This window comes from Tachypleus tridentatus, chromosome 1, assembly GCF_004210375.1.
Source record: "Tachypleus tridentatus isolate NWPU-2018 chromosome 1, ASM421037v1, whole genome shotgun sequence".
Taxonomy (NCBI): Eukaryota; Metazoa; Arthropoda; class Merostomata; order Xiphosura; family Limulidae; genus Tachypleus; species Tachypleus tridentatus.
The window spans coordinates 84,976,593-84,999,750 of NC_134825.1; the positions used below are offsets into that span (position 1 = coordinate 84,976,593).

The 23,158-nt window shown below is 33.1% G+C and overlaps 2 protein-coding genes across 2 annotated transcripts; both read left to right on the forward strand.

Annotated features, from left to right (window-relative positions):
- The first annotated feature begins 6,067 nt into the window (after positions 1–6,067).
- Positions 6,068–11,889, forward strand: LOC143254245 (uncharacterized). The gene is made up of 3 exons (XM_076509097.1): positions 6,068–6,303; positions 8,133–8,279; positions 10,936–11,889. Exons 1-3 carry the CDS (start codon positions 6,292–6,294, stop codon positions 11,332–11,334), a joined length of 558 nt encoding a protein of 185 aa, XP_076365212.1. The 5' UTR covers positions 6,068–6,291; the 3' UTR covers positions 11,335–11,889.
- Positions 11,890–20,406: 8,517 nt separating this feature from the next.
- On the forward strand, positions 20,407–22,521 carry LOC143251996 (cuticle protein 10.9-like). The gene is made up of 3 exons (XM_076503526.1): positions 20,407–20,469; positions 21,077–21,160; positions 21,637–22,521. The coding sequence occupies exons 1-3, from the start codon at positions 20,461–20,463 to the stop codon at positions 21,943–21,945; spliced, it is 402 nt and encodes a 133-aa protein (XP_076359641.1). The 5' UTR covers positions 20,407–20,460; the 3' UTR covers positions 21,946–22,521.
- The last annotated feature ends 637 nt before the right edge of the window (positions 22,522–23,158 follow it).

The window sequence follows — 23,158 nt, forward strand, 5'->3', positions numbered from 1 at the left end:
ATTATAATACACAATAAACATATTACAGCTATTCGTGTACATTTTCCATAATCTTCACTATTTAATGACGTACAAGAACTTTATGTCTTTCTATCACGTTAAGAAGTTATGGTAAAGACGTCTTTGTAAATATCAAGTGCCTAAGTTTTTAATTATTTATTATTTTTTAGTGTTCATATCTATGTATTACACGAAAATATTTGTTATAATAACGAACTTCGCCTTTTCTAACACTTTAAATATAGTCTTCACTATATCTTTCTTCTTTATTATGAGACGCGATGATTTAGTAAGAGTAATGTGACTTACACATAACAATGACAACGTATTTGTACCTCTAATATTTGCAGTATTTACAATAACAAATATTACTTCTAAAAGGAAAAACTAACAAAACACCTTATATGCGCGAATGTGGCTTGTATTGTTTCAGTGAGAGAATAATTTTTAATTTTGAAAAACGTTGTCAGTATGATGCAAGTCGAAGCTATTTTTCCAATGATATGTTTTAGAGTAATTTTACAAAGATATTATTAAGGTGTTTGTTAGAATAATTTAGCGAACTTTTGTCAAGATTGCTGAAACAATTTAACATGAGAAATTACAAATATTAAATGTGCAAGAACGTTGAATTCGCATCGCTAGCTGAACTGTTCGTTCACTTTACCAAAACTTTCAACAATTGTTATGCATTCAGGCAAACTGAGTTGACTTAATAGCATTGGGAAAGGTTCACTTAAAAACAGGATATCTTATAAAGATTCTATCAGGAATTAAGACTATATCTCTGCGTAACAGAGCTGTGATAATTTTTGATATAAAGTGACTGGACACAAAGTCAAACATGAAAGGAACAATATTTATTTAGTATAATATTTATTAAGACACTTAAACAGAGGAAGAAACACTTCTCCCTTATAGAATTCACTACCACCAGAACTAACTTTATGTTCAATGACCAAAACTATTTTGAAATAAATGGCTTAAGTATGGGGAATTGTTTGTTTTGGAATTTCGCACAAAGCTACTCGAGGGCTATCTGTGCTAGCCGTCCCTAATTTTGCAGTGTAAGACTAGAGGGAAGGCAGCTAGTCATCACCACCCACCGCCAACTGTTGGGCTACTCTTTTACCAACGAATAGTGGGATTGATCGTCACATATATAACGCCCCCACGGCTGAAAGGGCGAGCATGTTTGGCGCGACGGTGATGCGAACCCGCGACCCTCGGATTACGAGTCGCACGCCTTACGCGCTAGGCCATGCCAGGCCCAAGTATGGGGAATCCCGTGTCACCAGTTCTGGTCAACATTTGTATGACCTAATCTCAAGCGATCAATTCAGCCTTACACTCACCACTATACTGGTACAAGTATGTTGATGATACAATTGTTGGATTCACATCTACAGAACACACACTCAGTTTTTTCAACCACGATATTTCGATACACCCCAACAATAAGTTAACCTGTGAACAGGAAAAAAATAATCAAATTGCATTTCTCAATTTCGAGATCACTAGAAACGATACACAATTCAAAACAGAATTCCACAAAAAAAATCACTCATACTGGACTATACACAGCCACAAAACTATGTTCACCTGATAAAATTAACGACGAAATCAATAAAATAAAACAACACCTCATCAACATCACCAACTTACCTCCAAAAATCGTTGATAAAAATTATACGCACACACCTAAACCAACAACAAACAAACAGTAATGAATCTCAAAATACAATAAACTACAAAACTTTACAATGCTGCATACCATAACTTCCCTACACCAGCGAAAAATTAACCAGCGTCTGTAGAAAATAATTACAACAAAACACAACATTCCAACAAACACCAAATTTATTCAAAAACCAGGCACAAAATTAAAGTTCATAGTATGTAAAAACTACACTGACAAACACGACATTAACATTATTTATAAAATACAATGTGATAACTACCACTTCTATATTGTAGAAACAAACAGAAGAATGGAAACCAGATTCAAAGAACAAAAAAAAACACCTTCACACGTTTTCAAACACTGCCAATCAAATAAAACAAATATAACCAAAGAAAAATCAAAGAGGCCGTACTTATATAACAACTAAAACCAAAATTAAACCAATATAAAGGAACACCTTTATATCAATGCTTATGTTCTTAAGACATGTGCCCAGCAACCGTCAGTTGCAAACTCTCTTAAGAAGGTCGAAACGTTGTTTTCTGCTTTATTTTAGTAAAAGTTTTAATACCCATCCCAGCTGTTCTGAGATACATTTTTACTTTAAGTGGGTTTCTCGTCACCACGAAACACTTCCTTTATTGACAAAAACAATGAGCACTTTTACAGTATCTCTCATCTTCCATTAACCAGGCTAAACCCATCATTCCATAATTTGCAGGAAACATCGTATTAATTCAGAGCAGCTGAACCTGAGCACGTGACTGGTCATTTTCATTCAAACACAAGTGAAGCTACAATCTTGAGATATTACCTGAACTACCATTGTCAACATTCATGAGCAGCATGCAACAACCGCCCCACGGGAGGAGAGGTACTTTACCTTCTCTTAAATAACAAACGAACAAAGGCAGCTATAGCGAGATGAACTTAATAGCTTTCTCGACTAATTGTTATGTGAAACATGCACATATACAGAATAAATGATAACTTGAGAATAAGTGCTCCAAAAATAGGAGAATATATAAACTCTGTATATATTTTCATATCACGCCACTCTACAGTATTTACTATAGTAATAGTTTTTCTTATTTGATTTTTAAGTAACTAAGAGTAAATTATTATTCTTTTTTAAAGGCTCTGTGTAATTTTTATTTTACAGTATTATTAATTACCGCGTTATTTATGAAATAAAAGAGTATTCCAGAGCTATGGACTGCGACTATGCAGTAATTATAACAATAATCTATGCATACATATTTCCTTTCTTAACCCTAACAATGCAACGAGAGTTAATATTGTTACCTTTGTTCTTTAAAGGTTTTTGTTTTGTTTTTTTGTTTTGAAATTTGCGCAAAGCTACACGAGGACTATCTGCGCTAGCCGTTCGTAATTTAGCAGTGTAAGAATAGAGGGAAGATAGCTAGTCATCACCACCCACCGACAACTCTTGGGCTACTCTTTTACCAACGAATAATAGGATTGATCGTCACATTATAACGTCCCTACGGCTGAAAGGGCCAGCATGTTTTATGTGATGGGGATTCAAACCCGCGACCCTCGGATTACAAGTCGAGTGCCTTATCCGCCTGGCCATGCCGGGCCTCTTTGAAAGAAGTTAATAGAAAAAGTTATAACTCGTGTTCGTGGCATGAATTTGAATGAATCGTATTCCCGCATTAACCAGTAATTTTCTGGTATTTTAAATGCAACAAACCAAGAAACATGCATCACACTATTCGTTAAATACTGATTAAATACACGAGAGAACAAAAGCTGGTGTAAATTCACTAAATACAGAAAGAATTGAAACACCTGAGACTTTCACTGTGTTAGAATACCCTATACCTATGAAAATAAGCTACAAGCAAATTTACTAACGCAATTTTTACAATACCAAAGTAGTGACGTTAAAGTTCATATAAGTTCTTTCGAAATACGTTTCGAATTAAATAAAAACCACAAGTCAGCGACCGACCGCTTATAAACCGGTAAAACCTTGCGTAAACGAATCACGCAGCAGGCTCCATAATGAGCAGACTTGAATGTTTTTATCTTAAATTTGCTCTAGAATCCAATGATGTACGAAATATCTTAAACGCTTTCAACCGGTTTACTTCTAAGAAAGTGGGGTTATGACATATTGAAGGTGTGAGAGAGACATAGCTATAATAATGTATTTTAGACGATGACTCATATTACAGATTCATGAAATGTTTCTTTATTTTTACACATATTTCAGTGGTGGTAAAATTCCAAGTTATGATTTTTTAAATCATAAACGTATTACAAAATCTTATTTCAGATTTATAAAGAAAAAAATCACAGCTCGGATGTAATACCGTATTTTTATTCCGTAAATTTCACTCAGAAATATTTGCAATTTTAATTTGTTATATTTAGAAAATACGGATTCAACTTTTGTTTCGGAGCGAATTGATCCTGTGGTAGAATTCTGTTTGCCGGGGGTTACGAACCAGGTACGAATCTGTACAATATCAAAAAGTATACATTCCCAGTTAGGTGCAATTTTAGAGTGACAGTCAGTCCTTTGTGGTAGTGGTGGTAGGACACTGTAGACCTGCAATTTTTCCTCTGATCAAAAGTACAAAATTAGGGTTTCTTTATAGTTAAGCACAAAGCTTGTGGGCTATCTGTGCTCTGCCCACCACAAATATCGAAACCTGGTTTCTAGCAGTGTGAGGCCGTAGACATATCGCTATGCCACTGGGAGGCACGAAAGATAAGCCTTTGATGAAAAAAATACTGAACTCCTGCTGCCTTCTTTTCTTTTTAAATATAACTTTTATTTTAAATTAAAAACCCAAGCTTCTGAGCTCCTGTTGCCATTTGCAACATACATCTTATTTCAGAGTTAAAACACGCTAATGGGAGAGCAAATTATCTCAACCGTGAAATAGTATCCTATACTTTTAAACCTCAGAGCGCTAATATTATATTTTATAACGCCAGTTTTTTAAGTTACATTTTACTTCACCGACCTCTACAAAGTGTATAGTGTATTTAAATATAAATATAATTGTATCTCAAATTTTCTGCGTAGCTATAGTTTTTTGAAATAGCTGTTATATATTTTACACAGACACGTTCATTCTCAGTTTTTCGTAAGTCAGATTAAGATTTACATTACAACATAAATATAAACATTTGATTTAATATTCACCCGCTTCACTTAATTTTATTCTCTTTCATCCAGTTTTTTTTTGTTGTTGTTTTTTTACCTTCAGTGTAATTCAGTTAATGGAATTATCCTACTAGATTATGAGTTAAATATTTAGAAAACAGATACATTTAACATCATTACCGGCCAGGTTAGGGCGCTTGAATGGCTATCCGAGGGTCGCGAGTTCGGATTCCCGTCCCACTAAACATACCCGCCCTTCCAGCCTTGAGATCGTAATAAAGGTGGGGGGTAATAGTAGCTGCCTTCCCTCTAGTCTCTCACTGTTAAATCACGGACGGCTAACGCAGAAAGTCGTCGTGTAGTGTTGCGCGAAATTCAAACAAAATAACATCATTAACCTTTATTTATGAAGTTAGGCCTAGCATTGCCAGGCAGTTATGGCACTCGACTCGTAATCTGAGGTTCGCAGGTTGAAATCCCCGTCACACGAAACATGCTCGCCTTTTCAGCCGTGGGGCATTATAATGTGACGGTCAATCCTACTATTCGTTGGTAAAAGAGTAGCTCAAGAGTTAGCGGTGGGTGGTGATGACTAGCTATTTTCCCTCTATTCTTACACTGCTAAATTAGGGACGGCTAGCGCAGATAGCAGTCGTGTAGCTCTGCGCGAAATTCAAAACCAAACTATTTATGAAGTTGTAGCCTCTTCAGGAAGCTACGCACATATCATGAAGTTCTTAAGTGACTTATTAAATAAAAGAAGACATTTTTCAGTAGTATTAAGCATATGACCCTGGTTCTTCTTTTTTACAATTTTCTTTCAACAACAACGATAAAATAATAATATAAAAAGTAATATAGAGGCTTATACATTAGTTTGTTTGTGACTTCAAAGAGGTTACGCGGTTAATAGAAAACTAGTCTTTGCAGATCCACTTTATGATCTCCACATTAAAATAAACAGTACATTCTTTTTTATGCTTTCTCTCAAGGTACGTATCGCAAATAGAACAGCTCATTAAACATGTCCTTCAAACCCCCGGGAAATTACGTGTACCAGATAAATCACAATAGCTAAATCTACTGTCGGGAATAAAGATCAAATACCTGCTCTAATATCACATCCGTGATGTGCTGTACCACGGTTATACATAAACATGTGTAAAAGGTTAACTTACAGGCGCATCTGCCGCAGGTCTCGCGAGTTTAATATCCCCGTAGGAGGTGACTTTTACTCTCTGTTTTCTTCCACGTGACAAGAGGCACTATGGAGGTTCTTTGATGACACCGTTGTTCCATTTTCTTTCTTGGTCTAAGATGCAGTATATAAAGGTTCAAAAACTCATCATTTGGACAGAAGACTCCGCCAGTAATTTCTCAGTCAGAAAAGAACAGACTGCTAACTCATACACAGTATCTTAATTTCTCTTGTTCAGTTTCCAACTAAGACATCTCATTGAACATGGGTCCTCTGGTAAGACTTTGGCTAGTGAGATAAACGCTGATTTAAGAAACTCTGTTCTGTAAACATATTTGTCGATGTTTAGAATATGTAAGATTGTACAATATTAAAGTACAAAAATATATAAGGCCGGAATATATACTGATATGTGATATTAAATACTAACCTGTATATTTCTGTTGTGTTTAGGGTTGTGTTTACGTCATGAAGTAATGACATATAATTTTCTATGTCAAACGTTACCGTTACTTTTTTAAATCGTGCATATTCATTGAATAGTAAAGTTGACTTAGAATAGCTGGTCTTGATCTCGGTCAGTTAACCAGTGCTAATACTTTATTCTTATAAAAAACGTTAATGTACAAATAAAAACTAAGAAGATAAATATAATATCTGTTTGATATCTCTACAGATATACGGCACTAAAATCGGATTTCGATTTACGTGGAGGGCAGAATACAAATAGCCCATTGTGTTTAACAACAACCAAACTAACACTTTTGTGTTTGTGTGTTAATACGGACATTAAAGCAACAAATTATTGATAAAACATTTTTAAGCTTTGTTACTTCAAGTCTCAGGATAATTATTTGCTAGTCATTATTATAGTGTAAATTACTTGACATACAACATGTTTATACATAACACTAAACATACAATATGTTTATACCTAACACTAAGCTCTTGTAACAGTTGTATTGTTGAATTAAGTATTGGTAAAATATGTTAATCAGCAATAAATCAATGAACTAAAACTACTTATTCAATTAATTTATAATTATTGAACGTGTCATGGTGTTTGTGCAATGTATAGAACAAAAAATTGGGTTTCAAAAATATGACTTAAGCTTAAAAAACTAAGTTATTCTATGGTGTTAAGATAATATATATAAATGTCCGGTTTCATTTTTTTCTACTTACAATAGTTAAGTCAGGATTATTACACATTTTATTACTTCTATTTGTATACACATATCAGATGTATGGAATGAGATAAAAAGAAACAGAAAATTCAAATTACAATAGGGTTAAAATAAACATGAAGTTTTGAAACTTTGAAATAGAAGATATGAAATCAACGAAGAGTTTTTTTTCACCTTTATTATGTTCTACATGCTAGATATGTATCAAATGCGAACTTCTTACTTACGTTAGAGTATTTCTAATAATGTTACTCACAGGTATTTTTTCCTTTTCACAATAAAAGGCGAGAATCGAAATAACATTATCAGAGAAATATAGAATGAAATTAAAGTTACATAGATAGAATGAAATTCCAAGGCTGTGCTAGAGGCACCCACTTTATTAACAGAAGTGTATAAGTGTCGTAACATGAAAACTGAATCGTTACTACCTTGATATTTTACTGGCTCGATCAAACCTGTCTCAGGTTAGACGAAACGTAATCAGGTACTGGTTTAGATACTTAGTTGAATATCTTGTAGAATGACAGTAGAGAAATTAGAATGTTCAAACTATTTTACACTTTTATCTTCATATAATTCAAGGAAAAAAATATTTTTTAAAAAAACCCTTCGAACGTGTGCTGTATTTGCACATTTAATACATAACACTTTAGTGTTGTAGTTGAAAGAGTTTGAATATTTGTTATGATATGATTAATTCAAGTTATTTATGGTTGTAATACACTTTTTACTTTCATTTCAAACGTATGGTACGTTTCGTACAGAAAGAACGAGATCTTTAAACTATTTATAACTTCAAAACACTTTCTACATCATGGATAGCTATTTAATCTTTATGAATGTTAAAATTAATAAGTTAATTAACAATATATTAATATCTTACCGTAACTGTGTTGTTGTTGTTGTCTTTTCTAGTTTACTATTGTGGCATTTCTACTTTACATACCAGCTTTGATAGAAGGGGCTGGTCGTCAACAAGGTTTTGGACAGCAACAGCTGTCGTTTAGTCAACAAAGCAACTATCAACAGCCAGGAAGTTTTGGCTCTCAAGATAATTTTGTTGTAAGTCTTCTTTGACTCTTTGTTAATGAAGATTCATATTGTAACAAAAATATGACAACGCATTGTACAGTTTAAGCCTAAATGTTGTTTCGTCGTGTTACAATTTCACAATTGGAATTTTTCGTTTATCTATTATTTTATTCCTGTAACCAGATGCTAGTTTTTCGCAAAAGTATAAAAATATTTATTGCCGATTACAAGTAAAGCTACAAATTGTTACTATTATACATAATTTAAAAGTTTTAAGTGTTAAAAAAAGCAGTGAAGAACCTTAGTGAGGTAATGCTAGAAAATGACTCAACAAAGAAAAAGAAAATCGCTGGTTTTGAGGTTACTCATTAAAATATCAATGGCTTACAGGAGATACGCATATTCAAACGCAATGTATATCAAAAGACATATTCCTGGCACGAGAATTCTTTATTCCGACTTTATTATACAATCGCGATGAACAATCAAATTAGTTTTATAAGTAATTTTACTTTAACCTCTCGGTTTATATCCACAATAACTGTATGTTTTTACGTCTAATCTAAATCATCTCATGCCTAAACGGTGCACAAAAGCCAGTGATGAGCAACTGCTTCAATAGTGGGTAAGAAAGAGTGCACATTCCATATGGATGAGATGCCACTTTATTGCAAGGTACCCTCTAGCTAGACATTGGTACGCATTATGGAGCTGAATAGAGTGAAATAATTGAGATTAAGTGTCTTGCTCAATGGCATAATACTTTGTGAGCAAATCTCCGACAATGATTCACAAGAAAAACACACTAGGCCACATTGTTCTCATATGTTACACCGAATAGCTAATAAATTTATTATCACACTATTTGTTTTAAAAAACTATAAACATTACAGTTACGTATAAGCACGCTCTGCATTTACTATTTCAAAAATACATTGCTAATTCAGTGGACAGAATCAGCGGTGTATTTAGATAAGGGGCTAGATAGAGTTCAGTCTCAGTGCCCATGGTTTTAATGGGGGCCCATTGATAATTTTATTCTATATAAAACTACATGAGATGTAGAGCCCACAAAAATTATTAGCCCAAGGGCTCACATAATGCTAAATCTACCACTGGATATAATAACTTAAGTGAATTTAAAAATACTCATTGTTGACAAAACTTTATCAAACAGAAACGTTTTACAGATTGATGAAATACTTTTATTACAGTGTATTTTGTAAACGAAAAAAATCCTTCTTTCTGTAATGAATGGTCTTTATCCCTATTACAGACTAATATTTTGTTTGAAGCAAAAGAAAAACATAAATTAAACCAATAACAGAAAACTCACGGGATTTGATGATTATTTAATGATTGTTGTTTTCAAGCTGTGTTACATTAATATATGTGATATAAGTATATTTTGTACTTCAAGCAAGGTATCTGTGTTCACGTACCAAGTAACTAAATCATTAATATTTAATGCAATATTCACTATGAACATTCGGATAAAACCGTTTTGAAAAATCTCTGTATTTATGGTTAAACTTTACACTAGAAACTAAATAACGATTTATATACCTTGTTTATAATTAGGGGAAATTTATATTATGGATCGAAACTTTACATACTCGGTCCAGTGATTTTTAGATCAAAAATTCAAACTTTCAACGTACTGAAATTCAGAATATTTTTTCATCATTGTTATGACAAACGAGCAATATTTTCTCTTCGGTTTGAGATAAAATGTATTTTAATTACTTAAGCCTATTTTTAAAAATGGTTTTGTTTTTTTGTTTTTTTGCTGTCATAGAATATAAACTATATACTTTGAGTCTCACAGTCTGTAACATTAACCACTGAGCCGCATTCGGTCCAACAAAGTTTGCCCAGAAAAGTTTTTCACATCATACACGACAACTATAAGCGAAAATATTCCTCTGACACGTTTTCATAGGACTGTGGCAGTACTTGAAATATCCAGTAAATTACGTTCTTTTTGTCTGAAAACAGAAACCAGTGTCTCATCCAGAAAAAACGTACAAAGAAGAACAAAGTTTTCGAGACTAATGTGTGTGTTTTCCTATAGCAAAGCCACATCGGGCTATCTGCTAAGCCCACCGAGGGCAATCGAACCCCTGATTTTAGCGTTGTAAATCCGGAGACTTACCGCTGTACTAGCGGTGGGTAGGCCCGGCATGGCCAGGTGGGTTAAGGCGTTCGACTTGTAATCTGAGGGTCGCGGGTTCGAATCCCCGTCACAACAAACATGCTCGCTCTTTCACCCATGGGGGCGTTATAATGGTACGGTCAGTCCCTCTATTCGTTGGTAAAAGATTAGCTCAAGATTTGGCGGTAGGTGGTGATGACTAGCTGCCTTCCCTCTACTCTTACATTGCTAAATTAGAGACGGCTAGCGCAGATAGTCCTCGTGTAGCTTTGCGCGAAATTCATAAACAAAAACAAAACAAAACACTAGCGGGGGGCGAAACTAATATATCAAGAGTGTTTATACGTGTATGAATTGTCGAAATGAATAATGATTTAAAGCCATAACTGCAATCAACCGCACCACATTTAGCTTGAAGATTTTTTGTTATTGTTGTTTTAATTCAGACAGTTCAGTTTGTTCTGAACAGCATCCATTGATCTTCATTCGGTTTGTTTAATTTTTTAAACTATTATGTGAATTTCTATTTAGGGTCCTCCTCAGCCTTTTGATTTTAACTACAATGTTAAAGATGAATTCGGCAATTCTCACTACCATCAAGAGCAGGGGGATCAAAGCGGAGATGTGTCCGGTAGCTACGGATATACGAATGCAAACGGTCTTTTCCGCTATGTAGAGTATAATGCTGGCTTGTCTGGATTCACCGCTAAAGTTCACAGTAATGAGCCGGGTGTTTATGCTGATAATCCTGCTGACGTTATTCTCAATGTAGAACAGCCTCCTGCAGGCCTCCAAGATCAATACACACGTAGGACCTCTGGAGGTAGTTATCAGAAACCGCAACAGTTACCTGATAGCAAATATTCTGGTCAAGATATCGTACAGCGTCCAGTTGGATACCTGAGACCTGGAGTGAAACGTACCGGATAAGTTTAAAGGACTATGACAGTTGTTACTCACTGTCAATTTATAAATTACATGAAAATATCTCTCATAAATAATTCTTTTGGTTTATACTTTTTAGATACAATTCATTTTTGTAGAAAATATTAAGTACTATATTTCTTTATGCTACAAAATGTATTTTTAAAATTTATGGTAAAAATAGATTTAAAATCAAAGTTATGCCTTTCACTTTCAAGGAACGAAGACAATTTTTAGAATTTGTGCCAGTAATAAAAGTTTGAAAGCACTGTTTTGCGTTCAGACAAGACTTCCAGAAAAGAAAAAATCTTATTAGCCTATACTTAAACATGTAATTCTGATAGTAAAGTTACACAAACATTATGTTGATAAATAAGCTGTTTCACAGGGTTTTTACCAAGTTTTAAATGAAGTAACAGATAAAAACCTACATTGTTTTGTTCAGGTTGTCAGTGTTATCCGTTCCGATAAATTTGAAAAAAAGATCTGTTAGCCTGAAACATATTATAACATTCTAATAAGAATGTTATTTTGGGGAAAATAAAATATATTTTTGAGTCACTTTTTAATACTCGTATTTTCGCAAGTATACCCTATGATTTTTATTATCACTTCTACGCACATACATAGTACGCCAAAATGTATTTTAACGTAAAAGGCTTTAATGAACCCAATTGTTTTTATGTAATAGTAAGTACATTGCGTTTAAATTTCTGTAGTTTTATGTCAACTTTAAATTACAAAATTCCGTGTGCGACGAATTACATTTTTGTATCAGTCGTATAAACCATATTGAAAACAAATCTATTTTACCATCTAACTAAAGCAACAGGTAAGCAAACAGACATAGCTCTCATGATATCAGAGAAACATTCTTCTGAATTTAAATTTTTGTATAAAAGTGTCATCTAAGTGGAAACTAATTATAAAAATAAGTCTAAACCATGTCTACTTTTTGTAGCTAGCAAAAGATGGCGCTACAAATAAGAATTATCAAAGTGAACAATATGAAACGTTAACAAAATATGTAGTCTTACACTGTTAAATTATAGACGGGTAGCGCAGATAGCCCTCGTGTAGCTTTGCGCGAAATTCATAAACAAAAACAAAATGGTTTATTTTCGTATCTGAGAAAAGAAGACAGAGTCACATCCAGCAGAAACGTAGAAAAAAGGACAACTTTTTCGAGAGTAATATGTCAAGAGTGTTTACAACCAGTTACGTAGCTAGGGTTTTCAGCGCCCGGAAACAAAATCAGTTTTCGCGCCCCCTCGTGTCAAAATGTAAGCCATAATTCCTGATTATGTAACATCAATTTGGCGCGCCCCACCCCCGATGCTGCGCCCGGGGACAGATGTACCCCTTTGCCCCCCGTAGCCACGCCACTGTTTACAACTGCATGAATAGAAAGTCTGGTCCATTTGTATATAAAACACTTGTAGCTCTACCAAATTTTGTGAAGATATACATGCAAAAGTTATTGTGCAAATACTTAAACTTAATATTTGCAAATGTGTAGACAAACTTGTGTATATTATACCGAGAAGGTAGCGGAAGAGATTTCTTAATCTTAATCAAATATCGGCCTAAAGATCACCTGTAATTACAAATCACACAAAATATTGTTAAAAGAAAAAATAGCAAGTTTGGCCTTCACAACGCTGTTATGCACAAAATAAACCAAGATTATGTAAAATCTATGGTTTACCTAATGTCTCTTATATAGATACATATAGTTATGCTCTCGTATAAGTTCTTTAACTACAATTTAAGTAAATATTTTAATCCGATACTTTAACCCTATATTTATAAAAGAAACTCACAAAAAATGCTCCACATTTATTCATTTACATAGTCGATACAGAAATATCATCAGGGTTTCGATGTTGTAATTTATTCCCTCAAACCCTAATCAAGATGCAGTACAGCTTATCACACACATTTCTTTACAAGACTAATAATAACATGAAACAAGACCACTTACACGAACTGTCATTACAGTCGTTTGCATTCAACACAGTGCAAACGTTCATATTTTCTTCAGCTAAATGTACTCAGTATGGATAATCCATTGCCCTGTATCGTATTTAACAGTATACTATCCTTACACTTGCTTTTGTTTCAGCTTTGCTTTATAGACGATGTTTCCCGTGAGCTCATGAAAAAAAATGAGATAGAATTACTAATCTTCCAACACATAAATAACATATGTAAATAAGCTCAAAATAAATATTCTAAATGTGAACATTACACGAACACCTCAATTCTTGAACACAAATACTTAGAAAAAATGCATATAGTAAAATACATAGAATGAATTTATGGTCATGTAATTCATCAAACATTAGACACAATAAAATAACTTCAAACTTTAATATACTCAGTATGTACCAACAGCAACACTGACGAAGAAATGGCACATTTAATCCAGCGTTTTATTTACACTAACCTATTCCTCTTGCAAATAGTTATACAAACTACAAATGAATTCCAAAAGTTACACAAGACAATTTTAAGATAGGCAAAATTCACCACACATATCCAAACCTACTGATCCTAAATTACAAGCACAGTTCCTTTAAATGCTAGAATACTTTTATAGGGTTCTGAACAAAAGGTCAAAACGAAAACGTGGCTTTGACAAGGTTCGCGCCCGAGTCGCGCCAAACATGCTCGCCCTCCCAGCCGTGGGGGCGTTATAATGTGACAGTCAATCCCACCATTCGTTGGTAAAAGAGTAGCCCAAGAGTTGGCGGTGGGTGGTGATGACTAGCTGCCTTCCCTCTAGTCTTACACTGCTAAATTAGGGACGGCTAGCACAGATAGCCCTCGAGTAGCTTTGTGCGAAATTCCAAAACAAACAAAGGCTTTGACAATAACTTGATTCATGTTCATTTCAGGAATAAGAAGTTAATTCGTGCTGACCAAAATATACAATGACCCCGAAACACCAGGAAGTGTTCACAAAATACAATCCACCAACTGTCCAACCTTTTACATAGGCGAAAAACAATGCAAATTAGAATGAAAAAAAGAACTTCAACAAACTTCCATGTCACTTTTAAGAACACTATGAAAAACACCCATAATATATTCATAATATATCCGACGAAAACCAGAAATTAATAAAAGAAGAATTATCATGAGTAATTAACTGTAAGGAACCTACTGTTAACAAACATCCAGGCACCTCCTCTGTTAACTTTTTAACTGCAATTTCTTGAAATTATTTTCAACCTAATAAAAATCCTCATAAAAAAACGTGCGCACACGCAAATTACAATGCCGCCCTAGCACGTGATCAGAAATTCTTTAGTAGAGTGATTAACTAACTGTTCATTGGTAGATTCTTATTTAAACTATATGAAGTTACAATTTAGCCAAGTAAACAAAACTTTCAGAATAAAGTTAATGAAAAGCTATAATTTCTTCGAATAACTAGCAACAACTGAAAATTCAAAACTTCAGTTAAAAGTGTTATATACTATTAATCTTAGATAACGGTAAATAGATAGCGAGAGAGAAAGAGAATTGGGTATATAGTGAGACAAAGCGAAATATAATACTGGCGTTCCTTCACGTAGCCAATACTTCTTTACTGCTCTACATATTTTTTTCCTTTAATAGTGTCATAAGTCGAATATAGGATTGAAGAAAAACAAGTAAAACTAGATCTTTCAGGTCAACAACTAACACTCGTATTTCTAGTTTATTTATCCATAATTTCCGCAATTTCTTAAATACTGTTTGGTTTATTTACTTTTGATTCACAAATAATTATTTCATATTATATGCAATAATACTGCATTTCTTCAGTTTTTAGATAACAAAGGTTGAAATAGAATATTCCAATAAAAAATTCTCAAAACTAATACCTCGAATTAAAAATTAGTCAGCTTAAAGTTTGATTGTTAAACATAAAGCTATGTAATGATCTACTTTCGCTCGGCTTATTGCAGGTATCGATGTCCGAATTTTAGCCTTGTAAAGCTTGATGCTTACCAGTATACCACAGCGGGTTCTATCTAGTGCAAAGTCTGAGTTTGTGTGAAAAGGGATTCCATTTTTCTTTTCTTTCACTTTATTTTTTATGCAACATGGTTGATTTTCGTTTTGATGTAAATAGGAAAATCCGAAATATGGTTTCCAAAGGTATGTTTCACGTTGATATAAGTGTGAAACGTGTGACACTGGCAAGACGAGAATACACATTAGGTCTTATGTTTCAAATATGTATTGAGAATTAAAAATTAATAATAACTTGGTATAATAATTAATCTTTTAACAGGACGAACACAAACCGTAGAAAAATATTTATATAAAATTTAATGATAATTACAAAAGTTCGCTCAGAACCAAAACGTGGCTACTTTATAAAGAGTCCATAACATAATTAATATTTTGATTTACAACAGTTTTGGTTACTCAAAGTAACGTTCATCAACAACACCAGTATAAACTTGTTAACCCACAGGTTTATCAGAGTGTATTTGGTTTACATGTTAATAAAAGAGTAGCTAGTACACAGACAAGTGAATTGGTAGCAGTAGAACTACAAGATGTAAACATTATGATCTCTTAAAACGTATGAAATCAATAAGTTAACTAAAATATGAATAAACTAAACAGTGGTCAATGTGTGTCTAGCCCAATGGGAGCTAAAGTGCGGCTTCTTACAAAATGACCTAGAACAAAATGAAATATGAATTGTTAGTTGGTTAATCAAGATGTAAATGCTTAAAGCATGATCACAAATAATATAATCCAAAGGTTAAACAAATCTTTCATTATCTACATTTTAATTCAACTTTTATAAAGTTCTTAAGTTCTCTAAGGTGTGATTTATCCACAAGGTATCAAAGTGTAATTAAAGCAGAGATAACGCAAGGACTAATTGCTTCAAAAGGTGGTCATATTTTAGCCAATCAACATATAGGCTAAAGTATAGCAGAACTTACAAGATTGGCAAAGTGTAACTAGAACAGCACGTATTCACAGGATGATAAAAGTACAACAACTATATGAATAAAGTATAATTAATTAACATAAGGAAAAATATCTTTTTCACAGAAGAAACAAAACTTAGTCAGGTCTTAGCACATTTTTAAGATGTGGTTTATTTTAAATATAATAAAATTTTAGCTAGTTCATAGGCTCACTAGTACAAACATTAACCAAAGTGCGACATCTTGAAAATGCGAAAACATAGTCTTAAAGCTTCAGCAAAAGAAGTTAAGACAATAATGTCTGTAAAAATCAAAATGTATGATATTCCTTAAATATATCGACAAACACAGCACTTATAGCATTTATAAGCATTTTACAGTAAACATTCTTTTATTAGTTACCCGTGCAGCCTTTTTATTGTTCAACTTCGGGCATGATGGTAGATGAAACAAAATACGCCTAGCTAAATAATGATTGAAAATTTGCTGCACATTTTTTATCAATAATATTAATGTAGCTGCCAGTTTTGATTCCATTCCTTTAAGTCACACACTCAATCTTTTTTTTAGCTGCACCTGTTTGCACACCTAAGGTATCTTTGATTAAAATAGCATGACTTTTTGTCAATACGTGTAAATAAACCACAGCAAGTAAGGAAGAGACACTCGATCGCAACCCTATTATTTGGAATGTACCTTTATTTTACAGAATTAACCAGATTATTTAAAGTATATAGTGGTAGTTTTTCTTCCTTAAAAGGAGTGTCAATGGCTTCCTTTATAGTAACGCTATGGAATTTAGATTAATGTTTTCTTGTCATTATCTCATGCAATCGTTACAGTCCAATGAAGTATCATTATTTATGGTGTGTGTGTTTTTTCTAATAGCAAAGCCACATCGAGCTATCAGCTGTGTCCACCAAGGGGAATAGAACCTCTTATTTTATCATTGTAAATCCGTAGACTTACTACTGTTCCAGCAAGGGACATTATTTATGGTAAATGCTTAAGCTAATATCACATTAGGCGCTCTTTAATTCGGATAATTTTATAAAACTTAGTAAATTTCTACTGAAACGTTGGCAATTAATAATAACCGACCATTGGAGCTAATTTATTTTGCTTGGCTTATCAACACTTATACATCTACAGATCCTTTTATCCTATAAATCTGCTGCTCTAAATAAGCCGTATTTTATATGAATAACAAAAAAATCTAAAAACGGTCGACTTTCACTCTTAGCTAAAATTGTGTGAAAAGTATCACACCAATAGTCTATGTGACTTTTTGCGTAAGGGTGCGCAAAAAATTTGTCAAATTTGAACAGTTTTGATTGAATACCTCTGCACACGTGATTTATAGTTACTTCAAATTGTAAGTTTAAAATATCTCTTAATATATCACCTTTGGAAATAAAATCTATAAAAATTAAGTATGTTTATCTATGAAATAAAGATTCCACACTTTTCGTGCTAATAAAAAAGAAAGAAACTCAATTAGGTATTTCTTAATAGGCCCCCCGCTCGTACAACGCTAAAATCAGGGGTTCGATTCCCCTCTGTGGGCTCAGCAGATAGCCCGATGTGGCTTTGCTATAAGAAAAAAAATTCTCAATAGATAGCCTTGAAATTAGATATGTAAAATAAGAGTACAGTATCACACATGCACTGAGATTTTGTAGTAATTTGGGTTACCACAGTCCAAGCTACAGAAGGTGTAAAGAAAATAGCTAAACTATCACTTCTGTTAATGACACACAGTGTGTCTTGCAGCAAGTGATTATGGCCGCATTAACACTATAGTGTGCCTTGATTCATTGCTATAGTACTAGAAATATCTAGTTTAGCTGTTTTCCTAAAGATCCCTTAGCTCTTTATTTAAAATAAGTATAAAGTCCTCTCATATTCTACGGGCTGATGAATACGGTTTTCTATTCCTTGCGATCAACACAAACTTTCCTAATCCAATCTTCTCATCTTTAATACATTTTCTAATTCCATCGAGTCAAGTAAGTCTCTGTTTGTCTCTCACTCTTCCTTAAAATTCACTAATCCAAATCTCTACTAACTTTCCCTCACATCTAATATTCATCATAATAATGCATCTTCCATTTCATCATGAGTTATTATCATCTATTTATTATCACTGGTAGTTCACTATTGGTACTTTCATTTTGTTGAGATGATGTAATTTAAAAGTTACTTGAACTTTATACAACAAGAGAAAGGTAATGAAACTTTTGTATTAACCTTTAACTCACTGTATCCTAGGTATGCATTTCTTGTAGCAAAGGTATATTAATAGTTGTTTATTCTATGTAGGTTATTCTGTTATTGAATAAGTTTTAATTCAGAAATGAGTTAATTTCATATAATAGTGCTTTTATGCCAACAGTAAGCGTTATTCCTTTTTAGTAAAATGGTAGGTTTTATTATCTTATACTTCTCAGAGCTAATTTATTTCATTATTACTATTATTTTCTATATATAAATTAATGTGATTAATGTTTTAAAGCCCTCCAGTGGCACAGAGGTATGTTTGCGGACTCATACCAGTAAAAAATAGGTTTTGATACCCCTGGTGGACAGAACACAGATAGCCTATTGTGTTAGCTTTGTGCTTAATTCTAAACAAACAAAAAATATTTTAAAACAACATTTAAGTCTTATGTTTGTCTATTAAGGAAATTTCAAGCACAAAATCTTACATCCCAGATTTTTACAAAATTCAAAGCAAATTAATTTAAACCTTCTTATTTGGTATCCAGACAGTTATAATAACATTATACAAATAAAATATTAACCAGGTATGTCATATTTTGTACTACATTAAAAATCACAGTTTATCTTGCATTCGGTTAGTAATTGTAAATAATGCAAATACAATATGTATATTACTGGGCGAACATCCTGGAATATCATTTTGGAGGTTTATGGTTCGGGTTTCTCAGTTCAAAATGCGTTCTTCCACTTTGGAACAATGGATATGTTGTAAGAGAGTGTCAAACCTTAGTTTTCGATCAGACAAGGGTAAACCAACAATCGGCGAGGAGTGGATGGTCATTCCTGGACTGAGATTTAGTAGGCGCTTAGGTCTTTCAAAAGTATCTGTACAAGAAAAGACAAAAATACTGGCATAACAAAATGGGACCTCCAAAAATAGTACAGTAGTATGTCTGCGGACTAACAATATTTGAAACTGTGCTTTGATACCCGTGATGGGCAGAACATTGTGCAGATTTGTGCTTAAATTGACACAAACAAATTGGGTCTGTACGAACAAAACAATAAATTAGTAACCATAATCCAGTTGCACACATTTTTATCTTACTTTGTTTTATGGAATTAAAACTGAACAAATAAATAGAAGTAGCAAATACAGCTATATCCTATATTATCATTCTGCATATTAAAAACATATCTTATATTATCATCATCATGCATTATGCATATTAAAAAACATTCCACAGTAATGGGTAGTGGGTTCCAAAAGTCATGGGCTCTTAGGCTTGGAGCTATTCGTATTATCGAATAGAAGGGCCAAAATTTTAAATACATGATTTTCATATATTTCACTTTTTGTATGTAAATGAATATTGGGTTTATCGATTATCCCAACAATACATTCTGTGAAACTTATTCTAAACAATTTGATTATTCTCTAAATTATTTTGTTCGAATGTTTATTTGCTTGTTGTTAAACACAAAACTACACAACTGATTATCTATGAATTGCTCACTGCGGGTATCGAAATTCAGTTCTTAACATTATAGGCCCAATACTTTCTGCCGAGTTGCCGGGTGAAGCTTGCTGAAGTAAATCGAGAAAAAGTAAGTTTGCAAGCAATTTGAATTATAGCATGTAAAAAAAGGGTGTAACCTGTTCTTTTAAGGTTCACTAACGGGTAATAAAGTGCATGTAAGAGGAACGAAACTTTGAGGTCATCTGAAAACTGGATTTAAATGATAAGATATGCCTTAAATAGGACCATGTCGTGTTATATTTTATAGCATATGTACTTTAGTTGTTTTTCTTATTTGCTTACGTTTCTTCCCAGGTATTAGCATTAGGAGGCTGCAAACTAGCCGTCACCCATTTTTGTCCTGTCTGTGCATATATATATAAGGACGAGAGAAAGCAGGAAATCATCAAGTAATAGCAGTGACTAATAGTGCAACAGTCATAATGTTAAAGGTAATTTACAATTTTGATCCAGTTTTTGTTTTTTTTCAGTGATACTTATAACAATAAAAGTGCAAATTATTCACGGCACAATTACACACCAGCATAAAAACAAAGTATAAACGTGAAACACGGAGAGAAATGTCATAGGCCTAATGTGTAATGAGGTGATTTGTCGTATACAAATACGAAATTTAACTTTAGTCCCACATGAAACTTGTATTTTTTGTAAATGGTAATACTAGGCTTAGAAAATATCACCTTTGTTAAAATTGTTTAAATACAGTTTCAGGCTATTTTCGAGTTAAATTGCTGTGGTATGAGGTTTAAACATTCATTTATTATTTTTCTAATAACATGTGCACAATATCGATGTATTTGTTCGAGAAAATCCGCAAAATAACAGCTGTATTAAACATGTAAAAAGCTACTTTTGTCTGATTAAAAATATTTCTTGTAGCAACCTATATTTGGACAAAACTCAATATATGCAAATTTAATAATCATAGGTGTACTTATTAAAACTCAACTGCTTCACTTATTTATTGTTTTTTTATCATGTAAATTCATATTGTATGGATGTTTAAAGTACTTTTATTTTTTTATACTTTATTTGTAGGTGGTCCTTCTTCTAGCTCTTGTAGCTGGTGTTTTGGGCGGCGATGTAATCAATCCAGGTTACTATCATCCAGATGATTATGTCGTAAGTAATTAGTGGTGAGATAAAATTAATGTGAGATTCAATAACGGTAATAGTAACTACGTCTAGTCTCTGGTACTCAAGTGTTACAGTAAGGGTACTAACTGCAGGAACTGAAGTTTGACATTCGTCGATTACTCTTGACTCTTCCATAATTACTCTTTAAGGGTCCTACTACCCTAATAACTCTTTATCGCATTTTAATTTTATCAAGACAGAAGTGCAAAGAAAAACGTAAAACATTATATACGAATCAATCTTTCAGTCTTCTCACTTTGGGAAATAAAGATAAACATAATTTATTCAAAGTGATGGATGTGTAGCGAGTCATTTGTTTAAAATTATATAAACTTTTAACTGAAATATTTTTGTTTTAAGTCAGTAGAGTTTTGACATATTTCCACATTTGTATGGTGGAGGTTACTGAACGGTCAGGTTTTATACCGTCATTCTGAACTTGTTTTTTTACTTCGTATTAGCCTCCTCCCGTGCCTTATGACTATGGGTTTCAGACTGTCGATGAGCTTGGTACTGAAGTAAACCGCCAAGAAGCAGGAGATGGTGCCGGAAGAGTCACTGGAGCCTATGGTTACACCGATCGTGACGGCATTTATCGTCTGGTGAAGTACATCGCTGATGAAAAAGGTTTCCGTGCCGAGATTGATACCAGTGAGCCTGGTACTGATAACCAGAACCCTGCCGGGGTAACCATTGTGTCTAACCCTATTCCAGCGGCTGTGAAGCAGGCACCAATTTTAAAAGAAGCTGTCGCGGCTCACCCTGCTTAACCCTAGTACCCAATCTTCAAAATCCAACAAGACTCATGAAAGAAATGAAAATATTTGTTTTAAATCCAACTTAGTGAGACATGGGGAGGGGTGAAGATTACACCAAAACGGCCTTCAGTTCAAACACCTACTGTAACAACTAAAAACTTTCGCTCGTGCTTCTCGAACATCTGAGTGTTTCAAATGGTTATTATATAAAGTTAAGATATACCAGAAAGGGTTTCGTACTGCACAATGTTTTCATGTGGACATTGTTTTATGTTGTCAGTTTAACATGTGAGTCAGTCAAAATTCTTTCATGTTGTATGTGTTTATTTGTTAAAATAAATTGTTATTGTTTTCACAAATAATACAAAATATTGTAACCCACACAAAACTTTCGTTTCCCATTTGATTACTGTACTGGATTTGTTATCTATAATTATCAGTTAGTGCTAATCTTTCCATGTTAAGAAAAGCTGTTTCGCGAGTTAAAATGGTTGCTAATCACAAACAAATGCAAAATATGTAACAGCTTAATTAAATTAAACCCTGGGCATTTCTCCCATTGTTACCAAATAAAACATCTTAAAACTTAAAAAAAAATGTATCGGGCTTGGTGAATCTTCCATTGAGAAAATAATAACTTATAGTGAAATGTTTAATTTCTTTTCATTATAAACCCATTTTTGTTTTTGTTTTTTTTTTTTTTTGTATGTGGATTTTAGCTATGAACATTGTTTGTTCTAATTAAAAAAATAAAAATGGTTTTTGCACGAAGTGATTTTACAATATTGGTTTTCAGTGATGTATATATGCATGTATGTTCGCATACGTTGCTTGGATTGAAGACAATGATTAAGCAATTAATATGTAATAAAGACCAAAGTTTTTGAAAATTCCCATGTCTTTATAACTTAGGTAGAAGTGGATTTGAACAAAGCTGTTATGGCCACAAGGATTTTCTAGATATTTCATAGTTTCCCACTCATAGAGAAAGTTGTATATTTTGCAGATATGACCGCGTAAATACACAAATCATATTCTACGACTATCAATGAACATTAGATTTAAAACATTTACTGAATTATTTCTTGCATCATTGCTTTCTTTTGTATCATAAATTTGCATTTCAGAAGAAATACTAACTTTTCTTTTTTACTATTTCACATAATAAATATATGTTTAAACGGAAGAAATTAGTAAATATATATATAGGTGTGTGTGTGAATTT